The 20,420-nt window shown below is 40.7% G+C and overlaps 2 protein-coding genes across 3 annotated transcripts; one reads left to right on the top strand and one right to left on the bottom strand.

Moving 5' to 3' along the window:
• Positions 1-1,706: 1,706 nt before the first annotated feature.
• atp5po (ATP synthase peripheral stalk subunit OSCP) lies at positions 1,707-7,045 on the bottom strand. 2 transcript variants are annotated; one of them, XM_062534805.1, is made up of 7 exons: positions 6,967-7,045; positions 6,224-6,271; positions 5,957-6,067; positions 3,485-3,614; positions 3,101-3,213; positions 2,459-2,545; positions 1,707-1,957 (listed from the first exon to the last, which is right to left on the bottom strand). In XM_062534805.1, the coding sequence occupies exons 1-7, from the start codon at positions 6,985-6,987 to the stop codon at positions 1,847-1,849; spliced, it is 621 nt and encodes a 206-aa protein (XP_062390789.1). In that variant the 5' UTR covers positions 6,988-7,045; the 3' UTR covers positions 1,707-1,846. The 2 variants fall into 2 exon arrangements, with proteins under 2 accessions (XP_062390789.1, XP_062390790.1); XM_062534806.1 differs by having other exon boundaries at positions 6,224-6,268; positions 6,967-7,021.
• A 1,949-nt stretch (positions 7,046-8,994) lies between these two features.
• slc5a3b (solute carrier family 5 member 3b) lies at positions 8,995-19,108 on the top strand. The gene is made up of 2 exons (XM_062534807.1): positions 8,995-9,216; positions 14,041-19,108. Exon 2 carries the CDS (start codon positions 14,347-14,349, stop codon positions 16,495-16,497), a length of 2,151 nt encoding a protein of 716 aa, XP_062390791.1. The 5' UTR covers positions 8,995-9,216; positions 14,041-14,346; the 3' UTR covers positions 16,498-19,108.
• Positions 19,109-20,420: the final 1,312 nt, after the last annotated feature.

Genomic DNA, 20,420 nt, shown 5'->3' on the forward strand with positions numbered 1-20,420 from the left:
TGCATGTAATAGTGTGTATGTTACTAAATAGTTGTTGAAAATGTGTGGTTATGATTTGATAGTACCAACTGGTAACTGGACCAACACAACAGACTGATTGAAGAGAAAGGGTGCCCTCTAGTGTCCACTGTGTTTAGGATGTAAGTCATTGGTCTGGGGTAAGTGTGACCACTGGAGTTACGGGTAGGCCTATGTCCTAAAAACTAAAGCCTCTTAGTTCTAGTAGTAGTAGTGCTAGTACACAAGCCTCTCCCAAAACTGGAGGTTACCAATGATACTGAGCATTTTGTTTTGTAGTCACGCAACATGGGAAGCATAAGATTTGTTGAATTTAATTCAAAAAGAGCTAATTAATTGATGTGGTTATATATGTGTTGATAGGCCTATTGTAATATCCATTTTGATGCGTAAAATGAATTGGCCTATATTTTAATATATGTAGTTTACATGGGTTCAAAGGTTCACGTTTGTAAACACGGCCACTTCTCTCGAACTACATAAGCCTGTCATACCTCTGGCTACATCTCTGATGAACACAGATAAGCTTGGCATTAACAGGACATGGATTCACTGAGCCATGGATGCATCCTGGAACTCTAGTTACCTTAAGCACACTAGGGAGATCAACATTTTACTAACACTGGTTGTGATTCCAGGACTACTTTCATTCCCCATAGCAGGTCTTGGTTATTTGACTGGGTAGTTGCAAACTTTCAGTATCAAGTTTAATGTCATCAGTGTACATCAATGCATCTGCCTCATCAACCATACCACATTTGTACAGCTAAATAAACCACAGATGGGCTAGCTGTCTGTGGTTGTCCAGGGGTAACTGTACAGTATGTATGCAGTGACTTGGATGTAACAACAGCCTTCCTTGATCCAATAAGAGGGGGCACATCACGGATCTTCTGGTAAGCTGGATAGTCAAGCTTTGTGTCTCCGAAATACACTATAAGACAAGGTATTGGGAAGCCTTCCATTGCAACCACAGGGACTTCAATGAGTTGGTGCTGTGACAGCTGTAAATGGTAGATACTCAACATGAACAGCAAACAAAGGAAAGTTCTTCGCCCTTCTGCAGTTGTGCGACAATCTGGTGCAACCAGGCCAGGACAGAAGTATATGAAAAGAAGAATGCCGGTGCAACGCAGATGTCTTCTTTTGTATTCATTTAAAAGGTCCAAAACATTGACAAACATTTCGATGTTACAAACGTCTTCATCATCAGAGTCCATCAGAGGACTCTGATGAAGACGTTTGTAACGTCGAAACGTTAGTCAATAGAACACCGGGATTGAAGTGGGATGTTCATTTGATGTTCTTTCGGGTGCAATTACAGGTGTTTTTTTTTATCAGTGGCGTATAGTCATGTCAGCTGTAGTGGATTGTACTGTGATGTAGTAGTTAGCTTAGTACAGTAGGTATACTGTAATCTTGAATTTCCCCTGGGGATCAATAAAGTATCTATCTATCTATCGATCCATCTATCTATCTATCTATCTATCCCAAATGTAAATATGTGTCCTTGCCTATTTGAAGTGGGTATACAGCGATGGTGATGCTTTCAAAGTGGGTATACAGTGTAATTCTGTGCATTACGTAGGCTACACCACTGGTTTTTATGTTTTGATGTATTCACATCCATCAACTGCACACACTGATGCACAAAAACAAAATAAATAATGAAGGCAAAAACAGAGAGCTGTATGTTACAGAATATTTATTATGAACAACAGGACACGTTAACTTTTATAGACTGGGAGGCGGTTTGAGACAGTTGGACGCCACCTCTCCGCTACTCTGGGATTGATTAGTCGGGTCTGGTCAGAATAGTCCACAGGACTTAGGTTTCCTTGATCAGCTTGGTGAGCTTCTGAACCTTGGTCTTAGTAGACATGTCCACGTATTTGTCCCCAATGCTGACAATCATGCCGCCAAGAATAGATGGGTCAGACTGAGAAAACAAAAGAGAAAACACAGGGGGAAATTAGATAGTCAAATGTTTTCATATCCGTGCTTAGATTGGTCCACTTTATTCAGAAATTATACTTTTCGCTCAAGCACGGCACTAGCAGCCAAGGAAAGAAAGTAGGGGAAAGACAAAGATTTGGTTTGATTACAACAATAGTTCTCTCAGAGGGAGGTGATTCTCAGACTAAAATAAAGTAATACAATAATTATTGTGCAAGCTCATCCAAGTAAAATGTAATGGAAACAAGACCTTCTAGTATCTAGCTCTACATAATCTATTTGACTGCTGAACTGGGAAAGTTGTATGAATTTCTGGGACAATTGAATGGGTGAATCTGCTGTATCGTTTTATGCGGTCTCACTACACACACAGAATTGAGTAATTCTATCATACAAACAAGGAGATCCAGTTTCCTAAAATGTTAAGATTGATAAAAACGTCCGAGAAAATTCTATAGGCAAGGCAAGGAGGTAGCAGACATACCTTGGTCTCCAGCTTGATGGTCTCTCCCTTTGCCAAAAAGCCATTCAGGGCAACTTTCAGGTCAGCCAAGTTGGCTTCATCCAATGGCTAACAGTACAAACAAACACAAATATTTAAATAAATAAGCTAATGAATAAAATATGACGAATCACATACTAATACTAAAGGAGGAATGCCGAGCAACACAGATGTTTATTTCTGAGTTGTAATGCATAGGTGCACAACTATAAGTGACTAGTCACAACAATCACATAGTTTAAGGAATGGTTCTCAAACCATTTTTCAACCCAAATAGTCATGGCATTTGCACAACTACAAATGAGACACCACTATTTGATACAGAATAATAGATGACCAATGTATTTATTATCTGGATGGTGCTGGATTGTTTTTCGTTATTCAAACCTCAGGTACAGTCACATGTATATCGTAATGTCCCGACTATTAGCCACAGCTTATATATTGATTTTGCAAAGTTTCTTCAGCTACAAGGTTAATACAGGGGGGCAGTTAATATGGTGTTAATATGCTTTTGTTTCTTTTAACTTGCATAAAACACTGTCCTGCGGCTTATATGCGGGAAATTGCTGTACAGGTGTTTTCTTTTTTCTTTTTGAGAAATGAAGGACAGATCTGGCATACCTGTGCAGTGGTAACGGAGCAGGTGACTTCGCCGCGGTGGGCGCTCATCATTTTCCTGAATGCACCGATGACGTCACCGGTGAGGGGCAGGCGCCCATTATCAGCCAAAACATCTGGAGACAGTCACCATGACAACATACTGAGTACACACTTGTGGATTGTAGCCTTTATCAATCAATGTTGCCACATAACACATATTAAAAACATCAAGCACTTAAATTAGATCTGAAAAACGTCATACTATAACTATGTCTGTATTTCGCCCGTCACTGAGCCTTTATAAGGGGCAAGTTCACCCAATCCCCTGGGGGCTTTGGACACTCAACAATAATCATCTTGTCGAGACAGTTGTTCCTGAAGGACACAGAAGGGTCAAAAACTCACTGATGAGGTTGATTGTGAGCGGCGAGGCATTGGCCTTGGCGAGGGCATCGCCAAACGTCTTCTGCTTCACACTGCGCTTGACATGGGGGTTGAACACAATGCTGGACATCTTGGGGTCCCTGATCAGGGACTGTGGGAGGCGAAAGAGACCATGAGAAAGCATGACTTGATGGAACGTAGAAGCCAACTAAGTGTATGTGAGGATTAAGAACAAAAATACCGTACTGGCCTGAATAAAAGACGACCCTGAATAAGACAACCCCCTAATACAATATTTTTATTGTATAGTATTTATTTTTTGCAGAAAACATTTCAATGTTCATTAAATAAATTCATTCATAGGTTGTTTAAAATCATTCAAATTTAATCATGAGATAATTTCATTCATCTTTTGGAATGCATGTCAAACTAATAAAAAATACTTTTAATATGGTTAATGAATGACTAAATGTTTAAAGGGATAGTTCGGATTTTAAGACACGAAGTTGTATGGGTTCCCTGTCAGCAACGTAGTGCATCAGCACTGACTTACCCCCGACAGCGTCCTGTGAGCCGAGATCCAGCCGGTTTTTGATCGTTTTTGATGCCGGACTATTTTCTTCAGCAAGTTTCTGGGGTCACGAAAGTAAAGTGTTTTTCTTCTCAAAACCATATGCGTTCAACAGAGTGATATATTTGCACCACAAAAACGTTGTCCAGCTGTCAGTAGCGCGCAGTGATAGGAATCGCGAAAAATAAGTAAGTGATAACGAGGTTTGAATTTTTCCTGGACAACGTTTTTGTGGTGCAAATATATCACTCTGTTGAACGCATATGGGTTTGAGAAGAAAAACACTTTACTTTCGTGACCCCAGAAACTTGCCGGACTACTTTCTTCAGCATCAAAAACGATCTAAAACCGGCTGAATCTCGGCTCACAGGACGCTGTCGGGGGTAAGTCAGTGCTGATGCACTACGTTGCTGACAGGGAACCCATACAACTTCGTGTCTTAAAATCCGAACTATCCCTTTAAATAATGCAGAAATAACACAGTTATTATGACAGAAAAGAACAATAGTCTAAATAATGCTCGATAAGTGCATTAAAGGGACACTTCACCGATTAGCATTAAGCTTTGTGTCTTTAGAAAAACAGTCTTTGTTTGAATGGTCGTGCATAATTCCCTCAGTATTCCTTGAGATGGGAGAAATACGGATTTCAATGAAACCCATAAATAGGACTTCCTGCTTTCAATGATGTAAAATGATGATTTTTACATCATTGAAAGCAGGAAGTCCAACATTGAAATCCGTATTTCTCCCATCTCAAGGCAAACTGAGGGAATGATGCATGACCATTCAAAAACATGACTGGTTTTCTAAAGATACAAAGCTTAATGCTAATCGGTGAAGTGTCCCTTTAACCATACATGTCTACCTGTAGTCTTGAATCAAGTAGTTTCAACATTGACAGATGCTGGCATGTCAAAAAACACTGAGACCAGTACTGCCCATCTGATCCAAGGGGAATACAGTTTTACAGATCGGACATCGATTGGATTAGAATGCAACCAACAGAAAGTATGGATTACTACGCTATGAATGGGGTTTCCAATCAACTACATTAATGAATCTCTCTCTCGCTCGCTCGCTCTCTAGACTGCACCGGAAACAGCAAAACCTGTACCCAGCTAAAACTTTCGCCAGTTTTAATATAGACTTAAGACTAAAACTGTTCTCAGATGCCTTCTGATGACTGATCCGATATATTACCCAGTTGACAGAACACTCTTTAGGTGAGTACTATTGCTTCTTGTAGTACAGTTCGTCTACACATAATGGGTATGCTCTCCTTTTAGGCATATCTATAATCTAACTCTTCATATAAGAATTTCACTGCATTCTTTACTTTAGCAATGATATGCATGTGACAAATAAACCTCCTTGTATCCATTTCAGCATGTTTTGGGCTCTAAAGGAATATACACGACACAATCGAAATTCAAGAATCTCCATTTCTAAAGAGTGTTGCTGTTCACTGCGTGTCTGACTAAACATTGCAATAGTTATAGATTTCACCTTATGTCTATTCTACTACATGCATTTTACTTTTTAGGATATTTTCATTAACAAATGATTTTCTGCTGTAAAGTACATTGACTTGCATCTGTGTATGAAATGCGCTATAAATAAACTTGCCTCTAGAGAACTCCTTAGGAAAAAAAAAAGTGTCTGAAGAACACCTTGTTTATGGTCCAACAGAAATCTACACTCATCCAATAATAGACCCTAGGCTGTTTCTAATCAGAGCTTCACCTATAACTTTATGAAAAATCACACAGTAAAGTCAACAGGCTTTGCTTTGCAACAAGCGCTTACACCAAAATGGATGGTGCATAGCTGTTATACTGTACAAGGACAGTCAAGAAGTGTGTAGAACCTTCAAGGAGACAACAAAGGGGCATGAGAGGCAGTAAAATAAAAAGAACTCACAGCCACTTTTCCCAATTCCTGCTCCACCTGATCCAGTTTCTTTTGCTTACTGGCTGCTGAGAACAGAGCTGTGGCATAGCGACCTTCCACTCCATACACCTGGATTGGGGCCTAAAAGTAAAGAGTGAATGAAACAAAATGGACTTCATAGGCCAAGCAAGCTGATCAATAAGTGTCCTTGAGTCTCTGATAGTCCGACTACATAAAAGTAACCATGTCTGGAAGAATAAGAGATGCAAGCTTTAAAAAATGCTTTATCACCATTACCTTGATGAGTTTTGATCGGACGACCGACGTGCTGAATTGACGCACCTGCTGAAAGAGTTACATAATAGCTTAAGAGTTAACTAGCCAAGTGTTAACATACACTACTGACTGAGCCAGACAAACTCGTATTACGTTACTGGAGACGTCGTAATGAGATAGATGACCTGTTCAATAACATCTTATAAACACGACAATACAGAGTTTTTCCAATGACACCCAACAGGGTTTATGATAACCTTCAAGTTCATAACAATTCCTGGCTAGCATGTTTCAGCTTCCACTGACTGAGTTAGCTAGGTAGCGAAATGGCTATCGTTACTGCTCCTGCATAGCACGCTAACGTTAGCTAACGCGCACTGAATGACAGTATGGGTACACGGTACATTGAGTACCATCCCCATTTCCTGCACAAATACACCGAATGCTTTTGTAGAAACACCAATAAGGTATGAAATCACAGTGTGCATAACACATTTTACAGTAGATGTCCTGTGAAGCAACAGTTGGATAGAATAAAATAACTGACGTTCGCAACAGACCACTTCATTTAACGTTAGCCAACTTTGCTAATGTTAGCTACAGCACAGCATTGAACACGTCGAACAGCAGTTTTAAAAAACCCTAAATAGACTTAAACTGACAATGTTGCTTTATATACGATGCTCTCGCATATTTTTTATTATTTCAAATTAAACGTTAATCAGAAAGCACATAAAGATGTAAAGGTTTTCCGAATGTCATACCTGCATCCCCAAGCCTGCCATTTTTTCCTGTGACTGAAGGGACTGAAGCGAGGTCAAATCGAATACGCATGCGCCAAAGTCGCACGATATAAACGTCCTTCAGACGCCCAATGTATTATGGGACTTGTAGGCCGGCCTTTGTCATCTTCCTCAGGCCCAGACATTAGGCCTTACACCAATGACTGTGTAGAACTGGACACAGTGGTTCCATTCGGTGATGCTGTGTCCAGTTCTACATTATACACTATATGCAGAAAATAGAGCATTTATTTGTCTATAGCTTGCATTTCCTCAACAGAATGAGACAGGGCACCAGTTTTTCTACTTTTTACTTTTACTTGGATAAGTAGCCTACAGTAGATGAACAAACCCCATAATACAATCAAGATGTATTATCCAATGTAACAATTAACTGGATAAGTGCACTAGATACAGTTAGCCTATCTGGAATATGGCTCTGAATGTGACTTTGTCCATGGGCAGCTCATTTTATTAACTGGGAACAGACTAAAGAAGACCTCAACATGCAAAATGATAACAGACCAATGTTCAATGTGATAAGTGTCGCATAGCCTTGTCTCGACACACAGGAGGTGTGGTTTGTAGCCTAACTGACAGGGACAACAACAGTGTTGCAAGGAGCATAAAACTAGTGACCTCTATTCCAAACGATTGCATTACAACATATAGTGCAGGCCAACACATAACATAATCCAAAATAGGCCTACCTGTCAAAGAATGTTTTTTTCTAGTAGGCCGAAGGATTAGAGTGTAGCCTACATACTAGAGGTTGGTTTCCCAGAGTGGGATTATGCACAAAGTAGTCTAGACCTGCACCGGAGGTTTTCATATGGTGTCTAATGTAGTGTTTCGGTTCTTCAGTAAATCAGGCCATAGATTTATCTTGTTTGGTTGTTGAAAATTATCTAAATTTAATCCACAGTATGGTGTTTTAAATTCTATGGGATGCATTCAAATAAAATTCACAACATTTCAGATAATTTCTATGTCTCTCTCTCTCTCTCTCTCTCTCTCTCTCTCTCTCTCTCTCTCTTTTGCTGTATGTGTGGATATTTCATGCAGATAACATAAACATCATTCATTGTCTTGCTTACTACTAATCACATCAGACATATATCATCCTTTGTTCCTTTTCATCACCAAACGAAGGTGATGCCAAGTATCCACGGGCAACTGTTACCTTGAGTTTCAAAAGTAGCCTACTGTACTTGCGAACCATGCATGCCTGGGTGGTATAACTTCTGTCAGTGAAAAAATGTCCGCAACACTGCTTCTGCCAGTGACTGAATCATCACTGAATGATCATGAACCCTTCACTGCATAATCCCACATGTCTCAACAAGCCTTCTGCATGCATGCCTTTTAATTTTATGGAGTAATACAATAGGCTGAGTTTCATTTGCAAACAAACACGCACGCACGCACACACACACACACACACACACACACACACACACACACACACACACACACACACACACACACACACACACACACAATTGACTGAAATGGAATAGCCTAGCATATTGGAGAATATTTTTTTATGTTATTTTGCATTGTGTGGCTGCTATGTTATATGCAATATTTCATGGTTTCGCTACAGATTTAATCTTGGAAAGTTACAAAGACTTTAATAGAGGGAGATTCCAACATCTTGAAAATTCTAGATGCTTCTCTAGTCCTATTAGGCCTAAAGTTCAATAGGATTAGAATTAGTGTTAGAGCTTGGCGCAAAATGACTTCAAATCATGACAATCTGGAATTTTCCAATTAAAATCTCTCATGCAGGCCTAATGACCACTAGGAAAACAGCGACTGCCATTATAACAATAACAATAAAAACGTTGATAACACCAAAGACACTCTGATAACACGTTCATAATTTATTACTGTGTGGAAGGAGTTCGGGATGGGCGTGGCATTATACGTTATTTGGGGCGTGCACAGAGATATCAGCCCAGTCAAAAGGACAATGCGATTACGGCTATAAAAGAGCGCTCTGGCAGATGTGTCGGTGAAGAATACAAAGTTTGCTCAAGCGAGCTACTGTTTAAGTGACCGATATAGGCTACTAGCTGTTACCCTACTTAATTGGACATCGCGAACCAAACCTCGAGATCGGAAAGGGACTTCGGATTGCGATTCATTCATACTGAGTGGATGTCTGCTAGCTAGGCTGCTTGTCATAGTGACTTTTGGATAAATTAGCCTATTGCATGCGTTCAGATGGTAAGTAAGTCTAACCTAAAATAGCTTGTCGTTGACTTACAACGAATGTCAGGGGAAATAATGTGTGTCAGGCTGATGTTTTCTGAAGGTTAGGCTAACGTCACTTGCGTGCGTACACGCTATGGTCTGACTCCAAAGATGGGTTAACGAGCCTACCAAGATAGTAGTGTTAGGCCCATCAGCTTGCTAAGTTTAACATGTTCGTTGAATTTTGTAAATCAACCGAAATCGTCCAGTGACAACGTAGTCTAGCTCACTATGAAAACGGCATTCTAGAAATTTCCTGGCGCCTCTGATGCTCAAGGCAGGCAGTGACCGTCGACTTGGCTGCACTAGCGACATCCACCGTTTCCTTTTAAGCTTGTCGTGTAGCAGCCTGTTTGATTAAACGAATGACTCACTGTGAATCAACTAGGCTAATGTAGATTAAAGTCAGGATAGATCATCGAGGATGTCGCTAGTGTATTAAGATTAGTCAATGTGATGACATTTCATCAACGGGAGAGATGGCATCCGGGGTGTGATTTATGGCTTGGCTATTAAGGATTTTGTTGCCGCCGCCATCAGGTAAAATTTGGCAACTCGGCTACAGTGTGAGACTGATGCCCACTGGTTGACGTCATGCCATGAACTAACATGCTTGCCACTAGGCTAGACTACTAGTCTACCTGGAGTGGAGTGGAGTATCCGCCTGTTCTGGAATGTTCTACCTGCGTCTCTGATCCGAAGGAAGAATCGCTTGACTTAAAAAAAACGTCACGTGACAGTGGGACAGGATAAATTCGTGAAGTTGACGCAGCATAGATCAGTGCAGTGCTCTATCTGAAAAAAAGTTTACTTAATGTCTGTCATGTCAATTGTATTACAAGGGCCACTGTCCCTGGAACAGTTAGGGTCAAGTGCCTTGCTTAAGGGCACAATGAGGGAAGCCAGGTAACGAAACCCACAACTTTTCAGGCTAGTGCATGCATGGGAGCCCAGCTCCTTAACCATTCTACCATTACCCCATCATCACCATGGGGATTGCAAACTCCACTGTGTGTAGGCTACATAACATGAGGGCAGATATGTGTTGCATGCCATATCAACCACTGCAGTGAGGAAGACATATCTTACAAGCTAAATACAATACTAAATGGTTAATGTATTGGACTTGAAGCTTTAATTTAACGGTGATTTACTGTAACTCAATGATATGCACATTAGCCTACAAGTTACAGTTGCTGTTCTTACAGCTTCAATGATTTAAAGTTCCTGTGGCAGTAGCCTATGGTCTACAATTTATATTTGTATGAATTATATTTGAGGTAGGGCAATGTGAAGCATGGGATGTTAACAATACAGTACAGCATATACACTCTAAAAAATGCTGGGTTAAAAACAACCCAAATGTAGTTATTTTCAACCCAACTGCTGAGTAAAATGGGGTCCAACACAGCATTGGGTTATCTTAACCCAGCAAATTGGGTTATTAAATTTAACCCAGCGGATGGGTTGATATTTCAACCAATGTGTTGGGTTATTTTGACACGAATGTTTAGTTAAATTTACATAATGTTTGGGTTATATTTGAAACCAAATCCCAAAAAAATCCACTGGTTCATTTTTAAAACACTTCACTTAAATAGCCAAACTTAAAGTCACACATTTTGTTGACAGCTTGGATACAGACAATATATTATATGAGAAATGGGCAAGAATAGCCATGCAATGAAATAAAACAGACATGATTATTTATTTTATACTTTTCTTTATTTTTGAACAGTCTGTGATAGGCTACTTCCATGGGCAGGCAGATTCCACGGTCCGTTTCGGGGGTCAGCCCTGTCAATCAAAGAAAACAAAAGAATCAGTTATTTACAGAGCTTTATATCAAGACTTCCATGAACCATTATCAATGAATGATGTTGACAAACATTAAAAATCCACCAGGAGACCTAATATTATGGCGTTGTTTTAATCCTAATACAGGTAACAAAACGTGCGTTTGGAGATGAGCTGGATAAGCAGGCTAATAAACGTAATTTCAGTAGTAGCGATGCTAACGTTAGCTAGCCAATGTTAGCACGTTATTCAGTCAGTGGATCCAAGGTGTTTGTAACGCTACTACCAAAATACACCCAATAAGTAACATGGCTATAATATGAAGCTACCCTAAATTAGTTAATAAGATGTTGTTTGCCATGATTATTACCGTCAGTTACGTGTGTTGGGCAGAGACTACTTCGCTGTAGCCTAGCTAACATTAGCTGATAAACCTCAGCTGCAACATAAAGCATAATTTTGTTACTTGTCTGCTAACATTACCTACAGCTGTTATGCTAATTTTAGTTCGTTGTAAAATTTCGTTTTGTTTCTGTTCAGCGGTTCATACCCAGTGAACATAGAACTGTGTTTTTTATGAGTCTGTCTTTGTGTAGATTTAACATGAACAGATATTGGCCGGGTTTCCCAAAATTGTTAAGAAGCTCTTAAGTGCTAAGAACTTCTTAGGAGCGTTGTAAGAATGTTCTAAGAACGCTCCTAAGAAGTTCTTAGGACTTAAGAGCTTCTTAACGATTTTGGGAAACCATTGTAAGTTAATGTTAACTTAGCTTAACTGCTAGCTAATATAGCTGTCATGCTTGAGGCTGAATGAAATCGTCAGGCAGAATATTCATTCATATCACAAAGGGTATGTCTCTGGGTGGACTTTTAAAATCCGTCTGGATTTCTTTTTAAAATGCAGAAGTTAAAAACAGATACATACCTTCCGGAATCGCCTGATTTCCATTGCATTTGTTGGCAGCAGCTGCTGGACTGGACGGTTGAAAGAATATGTCTGCCGATTTTTTTCTTCAACCTCTCAAATAACTATGCAGCTGTGTTAAATTCACCCAGGTGCTGGGCAGTGTGCTCCACATCAGGTGGGGGAGAGGAGGGGCACAGTCCTAAATGGTCAACCCAGCAGCGCTGTACTATCAACCCAACAAGCTGGGTTACAGAAATGACCCAATACGAGTTAAAACAACCCAATAAAATGACCCAGCAGCCTCAACCCAGCGGTTTGGTTGAAAAAATAACCCAGCATTTTTTAGAGTGTAGCATATTTGTATTTCTTGAAATTTCAGTACAAATGTAAAGGGGAAAACTGTTCAGTAACAAGTATAGCTTGGACACATTTCACATTGCACAGATCTATTTTAAGTAAGTAACTTTGTTTATATCACAAGATTTGCATAACTGTTTCTGCATTCCGAAATTAGTTCATACTTCACTCAGTGTGTGTGTGTGTGTGTGTGTGTGTGTGTGTGTGTGTGTTGACATGGATACCCTATCTATCAGTATTTGGCATTATAGTCAAAATCCATATACCTTATGGCAGTATATTCCTTCCTAAGTTTCATACCTACCACCCCTAAAAGATCCCTGTATTTGACATGAAGGACCCTTGACTGTGAGGAGAGGAAAGCGTGTGACTGTGTAGTGAAATTGTAAACAGGGTCCTCTTTTAAAATATGGTTGTATGGAGGTTAAGAACGGCAGAAAGAGTGTAGTGTACTGCATAGCGGATTCAAACTGTTTTGTCTGAAACCTGTAGTGGCACACAACAGAAGGGACTTGTCTACAGCATTGAAAGAGTACCGTAGCTACTGCAGCCTGAACCAGATTTAAGAAAGAGATAGACAGACAGACAGAGACTTAAAGGTCCCAGAGAATGGAAATCATTTTTTTCTTGGTTTTCATGAATTATGAGAGGTTGTGCATAAACAAAGAGCTATCATGAACACGAGGCATGGTTGTGCCCTCCTTCATATGGAAATCTTGAAATAGACACTAAAAAACGGGCGATTCAGCAAAACTGCTTGCTTGTGATGTCAGACCTCGCAAAGCCATTGAAGTTCAATTGGGGTTGCCAAAGAGGGCGCCATTTAGTCAAACAGACCATTTCAATACCCAGCCTAAATATATGGTTTTAATTAGTCTTGTAAAATTGCAATTGAGTTTATTTTTTTAAATCAAAGTTGAATATATGCTATTTTAACATCAGAGAACACAGTGCAATACTCAATTCATCCATTCTCTGGGACCTAGTAACCATTGTGAGATGTGACATGTCTTTTTGAGCAGTTATGTTTAAGTTTTGCCCGGATGTCATCTTAATTGTTGAATTTAGCAAAATTAGCAAGCAGATGTCTTTGAGGACATGCAAAAGTATTCAATATGTTCTGTTGGTCTGTTCTCAGTTATTCTCAAGTTATGACATACAGTAGAACAATATAATGCTAGTAACAGTAATAATCATTATAATAATTGTATTATTATTATTATGGTTATTATTATAACTTACAGTGGGTTAATAAATTCTGAGATTTATTTTATGTCCTTATTTTCCTGTTTTACACAAATGTGTGATTTCAGGCAAGGATGCAAGAAACTAAATGTGTGATAGAGGTAGATTGTGTCTTCATTTATATTATTTTGTATACCATTAATGCAGGCCCAGCATATCACATTTGAAATGAATTGGCAATGAATATATTGGGTGAGTGATGACATTATGTGCCCTCTCATGTCTTTGCTAGTTGGTTGTAGCCTACATGTCCATGCATTTTCTGTATAACTTTGGGATTCCAGAGAACAGAATAAAGTATATTTACACACTCAGGTTTGTTCTTTGAATTAATAGTGCATATCACACGTGCCCATGAGGGATGAACTCTGATTCTGTGTGATGTTCAAGTGGAAGTGCCGGTGTGTCGTCCCTCACCGATTAGTCGTTTAGTCACCATCAACACCACCGCCACTAATTAGACTGTTGTCTTTTTCTTTGCTGTCTTGCAGGAATGTAAGCTCTAGCCATTACTAGACCAGAGACCAGAAGCATCCTACCCCAAATAAATCCCCTGTGCATTCATCTCAGTACCGGTGGATTACCTTATCTTAAAACTCATAGAAATTGACCAGATGGTGGATTCTTCAGTTTCCCTTCCAGACAGACAGCAAACCAAAGGATAAAGCATTTTAACGAAAGCAGATGCTGCATAGGATTTTTTTTTATTCCATTAAACCACATCTTTAACCCGTAGGTACTTTAAAAAAAAAAAAAGGAATTTCTTGTTAAATCGGGAGTAGACTGTCGTCTGAAACATGGCTCCGACTATGATGGAAGCTGCTGATATTGCTGTTGTGGCACTATACTTTGTCTTGGTTCTCGCGATTGGCTTCTTCGCCGTGTGGAAAACCAATCGGAGCACGGTGAGCGGATACTTTCTTGCTGGCCGGTCCATGAACTGGGTAGTGATCGGAGCGTCACTTTTTGTCAGCAACATCGGCAGTGAGCACTTCATCGGCCTGGCGGGATCTGGAGCGGCCAGCGGCTTTGCTGTTGGTGCTTGGGAGTTCAACTCGCTGCTCCTTCTGCAACTCCTCGGTTGGGTCTTCATCCCTGTGTACATCCACTGCGGGGTCTACACGATGCCGGAGTACCTCTCCAAGCGCTACGGTGGGCGGAGGCTGAAGGTGTACTTCGCAGCCCTCTCCATCATGCTCTACGTCTTCACCAAGCTGTCTGTGGACTTGTATGCTGGTGCTCTGTTTATACAGGAGTCCCTCGGCTGGAATCTGTACTTGTCAATCATCCTTCTCATCAGCATGACTGCCCTGTTGACCGTTACTGGCGGCCTGGTCGCTGTGATTTACACCGACACCCTTCAGGCTGTGCTCATGATTGGTGGCGCCCTGACTCTGACCATTATTAGCATGGTGAAGGTTGGTGGCTTGGAGGGATTACGGGAAAAGTACATGCAGGCTGTTCCCAATGTCACAGCCATACAGGCAGTCAGCAACTTCACCTATACCAACTCGTGCCGCATCCATCCAAAGCCAGACTCCCTGAGGATCTTGCGTGGGCCTCTTGATGAGGACATTCCCTGGCCTGGTTTCCTTTTAGGCCAGACCCCAGCCTCAATCTGGTACTGGTGTGCCGATCAAGTCATCGTCCAGAGAGTGCTTGCCGCGAAGAACATCGCCCATGCTAAGGGTTCCACACTCATGGCAGGATTCTTGAAAGTCCTCCCAATGTTCATTATAGTCATTCCAGGGATGATCTCCCGCACGCTGTTTGCCGACGAGCTCGTGTGCATTAGCCCGGAACACTGCATGCAGGTGTGCGGCAGTCAGGCAGGCTGCTCTAACATCGCTTACCCACGCCTGGTGATGAGCGTGATGCCGGTCGGTCTGCGCGGTTTGATGATGGCGGTTATGATCGCCGCTCTCATGAGTGACCTGGACTCCATCTTCAACAGTGCAAGCACCATCTTCACCCTGGACATCTACAAGATGGTCCGCAAGTGTGCCTCCTCCCGGGAGCTGTTGATCGTTGGCCGCATCTTTGTGATCGTCATGGTGGTAATCAGCATCGCTTGGGTGCCAGTCATCATCGAGATGCAAGGAGGCCAGATGTACCTTTACATCCAGGAGATTGCTGGGTACCTTACTCCACCAGTAGCTGCCCTGTTCATGCTTGGCGTCTTCTGGAAACGGTGCAACGAGACGGGCGCCTTCTGGGGCGGCATGACTGGCTTCACCCTGGGAACCCTGCGGTTGATCCTTGGATTCATCTACCGCGAGCCCCGCTGTGACCAGCCCGATGACCGCCCCTTTTTCATCACCCACATTCACTACATGTATGTGGCAGCCAGTCTCTTCTGGCTCTCCGGAGGGGTTGCTGTAGTGGTCAGTCTCTGCACTCCTCCCCCCTCAAAGGACAAGGTCTACAACACCACTTTTTGGGGGCTTCCCAAAGTCGAGGGACTTCCTGTCAGAGACTGCGAGGAGCTCCGCGAACTTGAAAAACATCCCATCCACTGCAGCGGCAACGGCACTCTCCACAAGCAGGTGCCCACTGACATCCAGAAAGAGAAGATCCTGGACGGTGCTGAAATCAATCTCCTCATCTCAGCCGGAGACAACAAGCACATGATCCCAAACAGCGACCTGCCCACACGAATGGAGGGCTTCGGGAATGGCCACACTGATCTTGCGGACAGAGAGGAGGATGGAAGTATTCCGAACAGCAGCAGCGATGGACAGCACCAATTATGCACGCGTCTGTTCAACTGGATCTGCGGTCATGACGACCAGGAGCCCATAACCCAAGCCAAGTTACCAGAGGAAGACCAAGAACAAGTCATCATGGAGATGCTTTATGAACCTCCCAAAACCAAGCTGGTGCTGAACATTGGCCTTGTTTTGGTGTGCTCCTTGGGAATTTTTATGTTTGTGTATTTCTCCCTATAGTCATGCTGCAGCTCTTGGGGACATGCAAAATTACATTTTGAACAGTGGCACTTGTAATGTCCTAAGTTCTGTAAAAGCTATCTTGAGTCTGTAATATTTACAGTGTGATGTTTAGCTTTCCTGGAGAGACCTGGAAAGAAAGGTAGAAAAGATACTGAATCCTAGAAATTCTTGAATTCTTTCTGTAGATGTATAAAATATCTGAATTACTATCTCAAAATGCTCTACCTAAAATTTTCACTTTTTATGCCGAGGGACATAATTACTGGACAACAAAGTAACACATGTACCAATTGTTTCTAGCAAGTGATGTGGTGATATTTGCCTTATTTATTGATCATTCTTCTATTTCTTCATGTAAAAAAGCTATACTGTATATTTGTCTCTGCATTCAGTGAAGTGACTATTTATGACTTTGTTTTGGGACCATTGACATCATTCGATAATGTCATTCTATGTTGTATTGCCCTTTTGTGTTGTATTTTTGAGTCAAGTATCGAGTAGTGTCTGTAGCCTGTCTTGAACAGCATTTTGTGCTGTTTTGAGGTCATGGCTTTGTAGCGGTGGTAAATTAGTGATGTTCACAAGGCTTGTTCCTATATCCACCTGTTTGTTCGGCCCATTTGAATGGCCCGTAGCATTACGTCTGATTTTGTCTACTGAGTCATGAACTGTGCTTTTGTACTCTATTAAGCACTTTCTACGCCTGGCCTTCAATGATATATTTTTGTAACATTTTCCTTTTTGTTGTTATTCAAAGTTATGAAACCACCAAAAAGCCTTTTACTAAAGCAGATGAGAACATTCACAATTGAAAAACTTAAGGTCTCTTGTTTAGAACTAAGGAAGACAGGTGGTTCGAGAGCAAATCTGTCTTGGTCCTCAGCCATTGGGCGTGTTCCACTTCCAGTGTAATATAACCAGTAACTCATATGGGTCTGTAAAAATGCTTTAGATATTGCTTTATTAGCATTTAGCTATTAGCTTGTTGAGATTCTGTATTCATTTTCCTCACAAAGCTGCAATGTGTTGAACATAATGGGAGTTTTCCCATTGATGGAATTTGTATGGTCACCATTTCCTGTTAACTGTTAAAAGTGTTGCCTTTGAAAGCACAGCCATGCTTACAACAGAAACAACAAAATAATGAAGTACTTTGAAATCATTTCATGAATAACTATGATACAAAAAAAGAAAAACCTGACATATACTGTACTTCTATATATATATATATCCCAATATGTAACATCAGTCAATGGGATGTCTTGTCATTGCTGTGCAAAATTATATTTAGTTCTTCTAGCGGAAGAATCCAAAAAGTGGTATTGAAACCTGGGCAGGGTTGTTTTTGCCTCTGCTTTTTCACATGTACTGTTGAGAAGAAATGCAAGAATATAAGGTCGGCGATCGTTAGATGTATATGAGTATGGATACTTTTTTGTTTGTTTGTTTGACGATATTTAATTGAAAAGTGCTGTTCATTGATGTGGTGAAATTGTTTATCCTTGTTATTTTGCATTTCATTCGAATAGATTATTGAAAGTACACAACGCACACAATTCACATCCCACCTCTGAAATCAAAGTTGTTATGGTCCTCTCTTCCTCCCTGTCACTACATTTGGGCATTTCGTGAAATCTAAGGAACTATCCCAATCAACTTTGAATGTTGGTCCACCACAATTATACGAGTGCATTTCAGAAAGTGGCAAGGTCTGTGTATTTATTCTGTCTGTTGGTACATAGTCTCTAAAAAGGCAGATGACAGAAAAAAATATAAAATGCAATAAAAAAAAGTGTGAAAATTAACATTTTCTCAATCTTGTCTTTCTTTTAAAAAAAATGATGAATTGATTGACATGAAAACGCAATCCTGGCCCAAATGAATTGGCTTTTTTACCTCTGTAGTGGATCTCAAATCTGTATCTCAAAGGCACAAATCAGTGGCAATGTAATTATGACATTTAGTAGGGCACGCGCCATGCTGATTTATTGTTAACAGTTAAATGACCTGCACAGTTTTGAGTAAAGATGGAGTAAAGTTAAATTGAAGGTTTACAGTACATGACAATTCCAGCTTTGTTTTCTTGGTGTTTTTTACTTTGTCCTTGTGTTTCTTTTAATTATTTTTACATTTCATTTTTAGCACTCTGTGATTGATTTAGTTATTTTACTTTGTGTTAAATTTACAGTGAACTTTGTCTTTAGGTGTGGTTGAATTTGCAATGTCATTAATTGTCCCAAAGTTTATTTGTGACTTCAGGAGTTTTACAGTTCACTGTCAATTGTAAATCACAATGGTGGCGTGACTAACTGATTTAGAAATCTGTTTTTGATTTAACAGTTGCTTTAAAAACATGTTCAATCTTTTAGTGGACAGAATGGAGGGGGGAAGAATTCAGCAGCTGTTCAGCAATCATGAGATTGTTCAGCATTTGCCATTTTATGGTTAGAGTGTACTAATTAGGTGTCATTGTGCATAATGGCATCATTCATTGTGTGTGCCGTTTCTGAATGGCAGTAGCTTTGTTTGGTTCATTACCCTGATGGACAAATACCTGTAAACTTCCTGCTTATGTTTTTTCAGAAGATGCCAATAAACGGATTTGTTGCTGAAAAATTGAGGTGGTCAAGTATCGTGTGTGTGTGTTTACTGATATTCTTCTTGAGGCTTACAAGTCATAATCACCCCCTCTATTGTCTGATATGCACCACATCCAGTTTCTAGTTTACTAATGCTAATCGGAAAGTGAAAATGCCATAACATATCAAGTATGTACACATGCTGTGACACTCCCCAGGACAGACATTCATAAATCCATTGAGTTAGTCACTCAAGCATAATACACATTCATTAGCCATTAGGGCAGACTCCCTCTTAAACCCACTTTATTTACCCTTTTATTGTAAATGTATACTCTAGTATTGATGTGTAGAGATACCGTGGTATTTCTCCTTGTCGTCAGTCTCCCACTGCCATACACGTGCGTTGCTGAACACCCCCCTCCAGTGTGCACACCCTAATTCCCCCTCCTTCCCTGTCTGCCCCCCCCCTCTCACTACCAGTAGTTTTCCACTGACAGAAAATCCTCGTCTGAAGAAACAAAGTGTCCATGTGTTTGTTTTTTACTCCCTCTGGTCCTCTGACGAGGCCTTTTAACACGATCGAAAAAAACATGGCGTCACGTGACTTGTGCTGTTTAACATGTGGGCAAGGAGTGGCCATGGTGTGTCCACACGTCACTTGTGTGAAATTCCTTTTACATCACTGAGGAGGGGGCTGGTGGTGGGAGGGAGGGAGGCGGGAGGAGGGGGGTGCTCACATTCCTCTGCATGAATCTATAAACTAGGGGAAGCAAATGACTAAACCACGCTTATTCAGGACCCAGAGGAAAGCTGTGAATGGTCTGTTTGGGTTCGTTTGCTCAACAGTCAGTGAGTCTCGTCCTCTCTTCCATAAACTGCTTAAGCTCATTCACTTCACAGGTGCATAGACAGAAGGTAATTACATAACAAGATTTATGGTCATTGACTGAATTGGTTTGGACACAGCCAATCGCTTTACTACCGTCATCCCATATGTCTGCTTCGTCTTTTAAAAAAAAAAATAATAATAATCTTTGCATCCTTCTGATTCTCCATGTTTATGATCCACCTTATACTACTGTTAATATATGTATTGTGCTTGGTGAGGTTTTACACTTCTACCACTCCTTTGGAGATGGGTGAGATAGGATGCTACACCTCTTAATCAATAAATTCTAAGAATAAGTAGCAAGTTTGTGAATCAGAATATCCACACGTTTCAGAATTTATTGTAAAATAAAACATGAGCAACATGCATTTCATTTTTCACTGTATGCAAATTAAAATAAAAAAACTACTTTGTGATCTCTTATTTGGACACACACATTCAAACAAACT

Source organism: Sardina pilchardus, chromosome 4, assembly GCF_963854185.1.
Source record: "Sardina pilchardus chromosome 4, fSarPil1.1, whole genome shotgun sequence".
NCBI classification, from domain to species: Eukaryota; Metazoa; Chordata; class Actinopteri; order Clupeiformes; family Clupeidae; genus Sardina; species Sardina pilchardus.

What these genes read in the sequence shown, in the direction of transcription:
- atp5po (XM_062534805.1), bottom strand. Translation starts at nt 6,987, where the DNA reads ATGGCAGGCTTGGGGATGCAG. An exon ending in TGGCAGGCTTGGGGATGCAG is followed by an intron (nt 6,272 to 6,966) that starts GTATGACATTCG and finishes TAACTCTTTCAG; the next exon opens with CAGGTGCGTCAATTCAGCAC. An exon ending in TCCGATCAAAACTCATCAAG is followed by an intron (nt 6,068 to 6,223) that starts GTAATGGTGATA and finishes CTTTACTTTTAG; the next exon opens with GCCCCAATCCAGGTGTATGG.
- slc5a3b (XM_062534807.1), top strand. Translation starts at nt 14,347, where the DNA reads ATGGCTCCGACTATGATGGAAGCTGCTGATATTGCTGTTGTGGCACTA.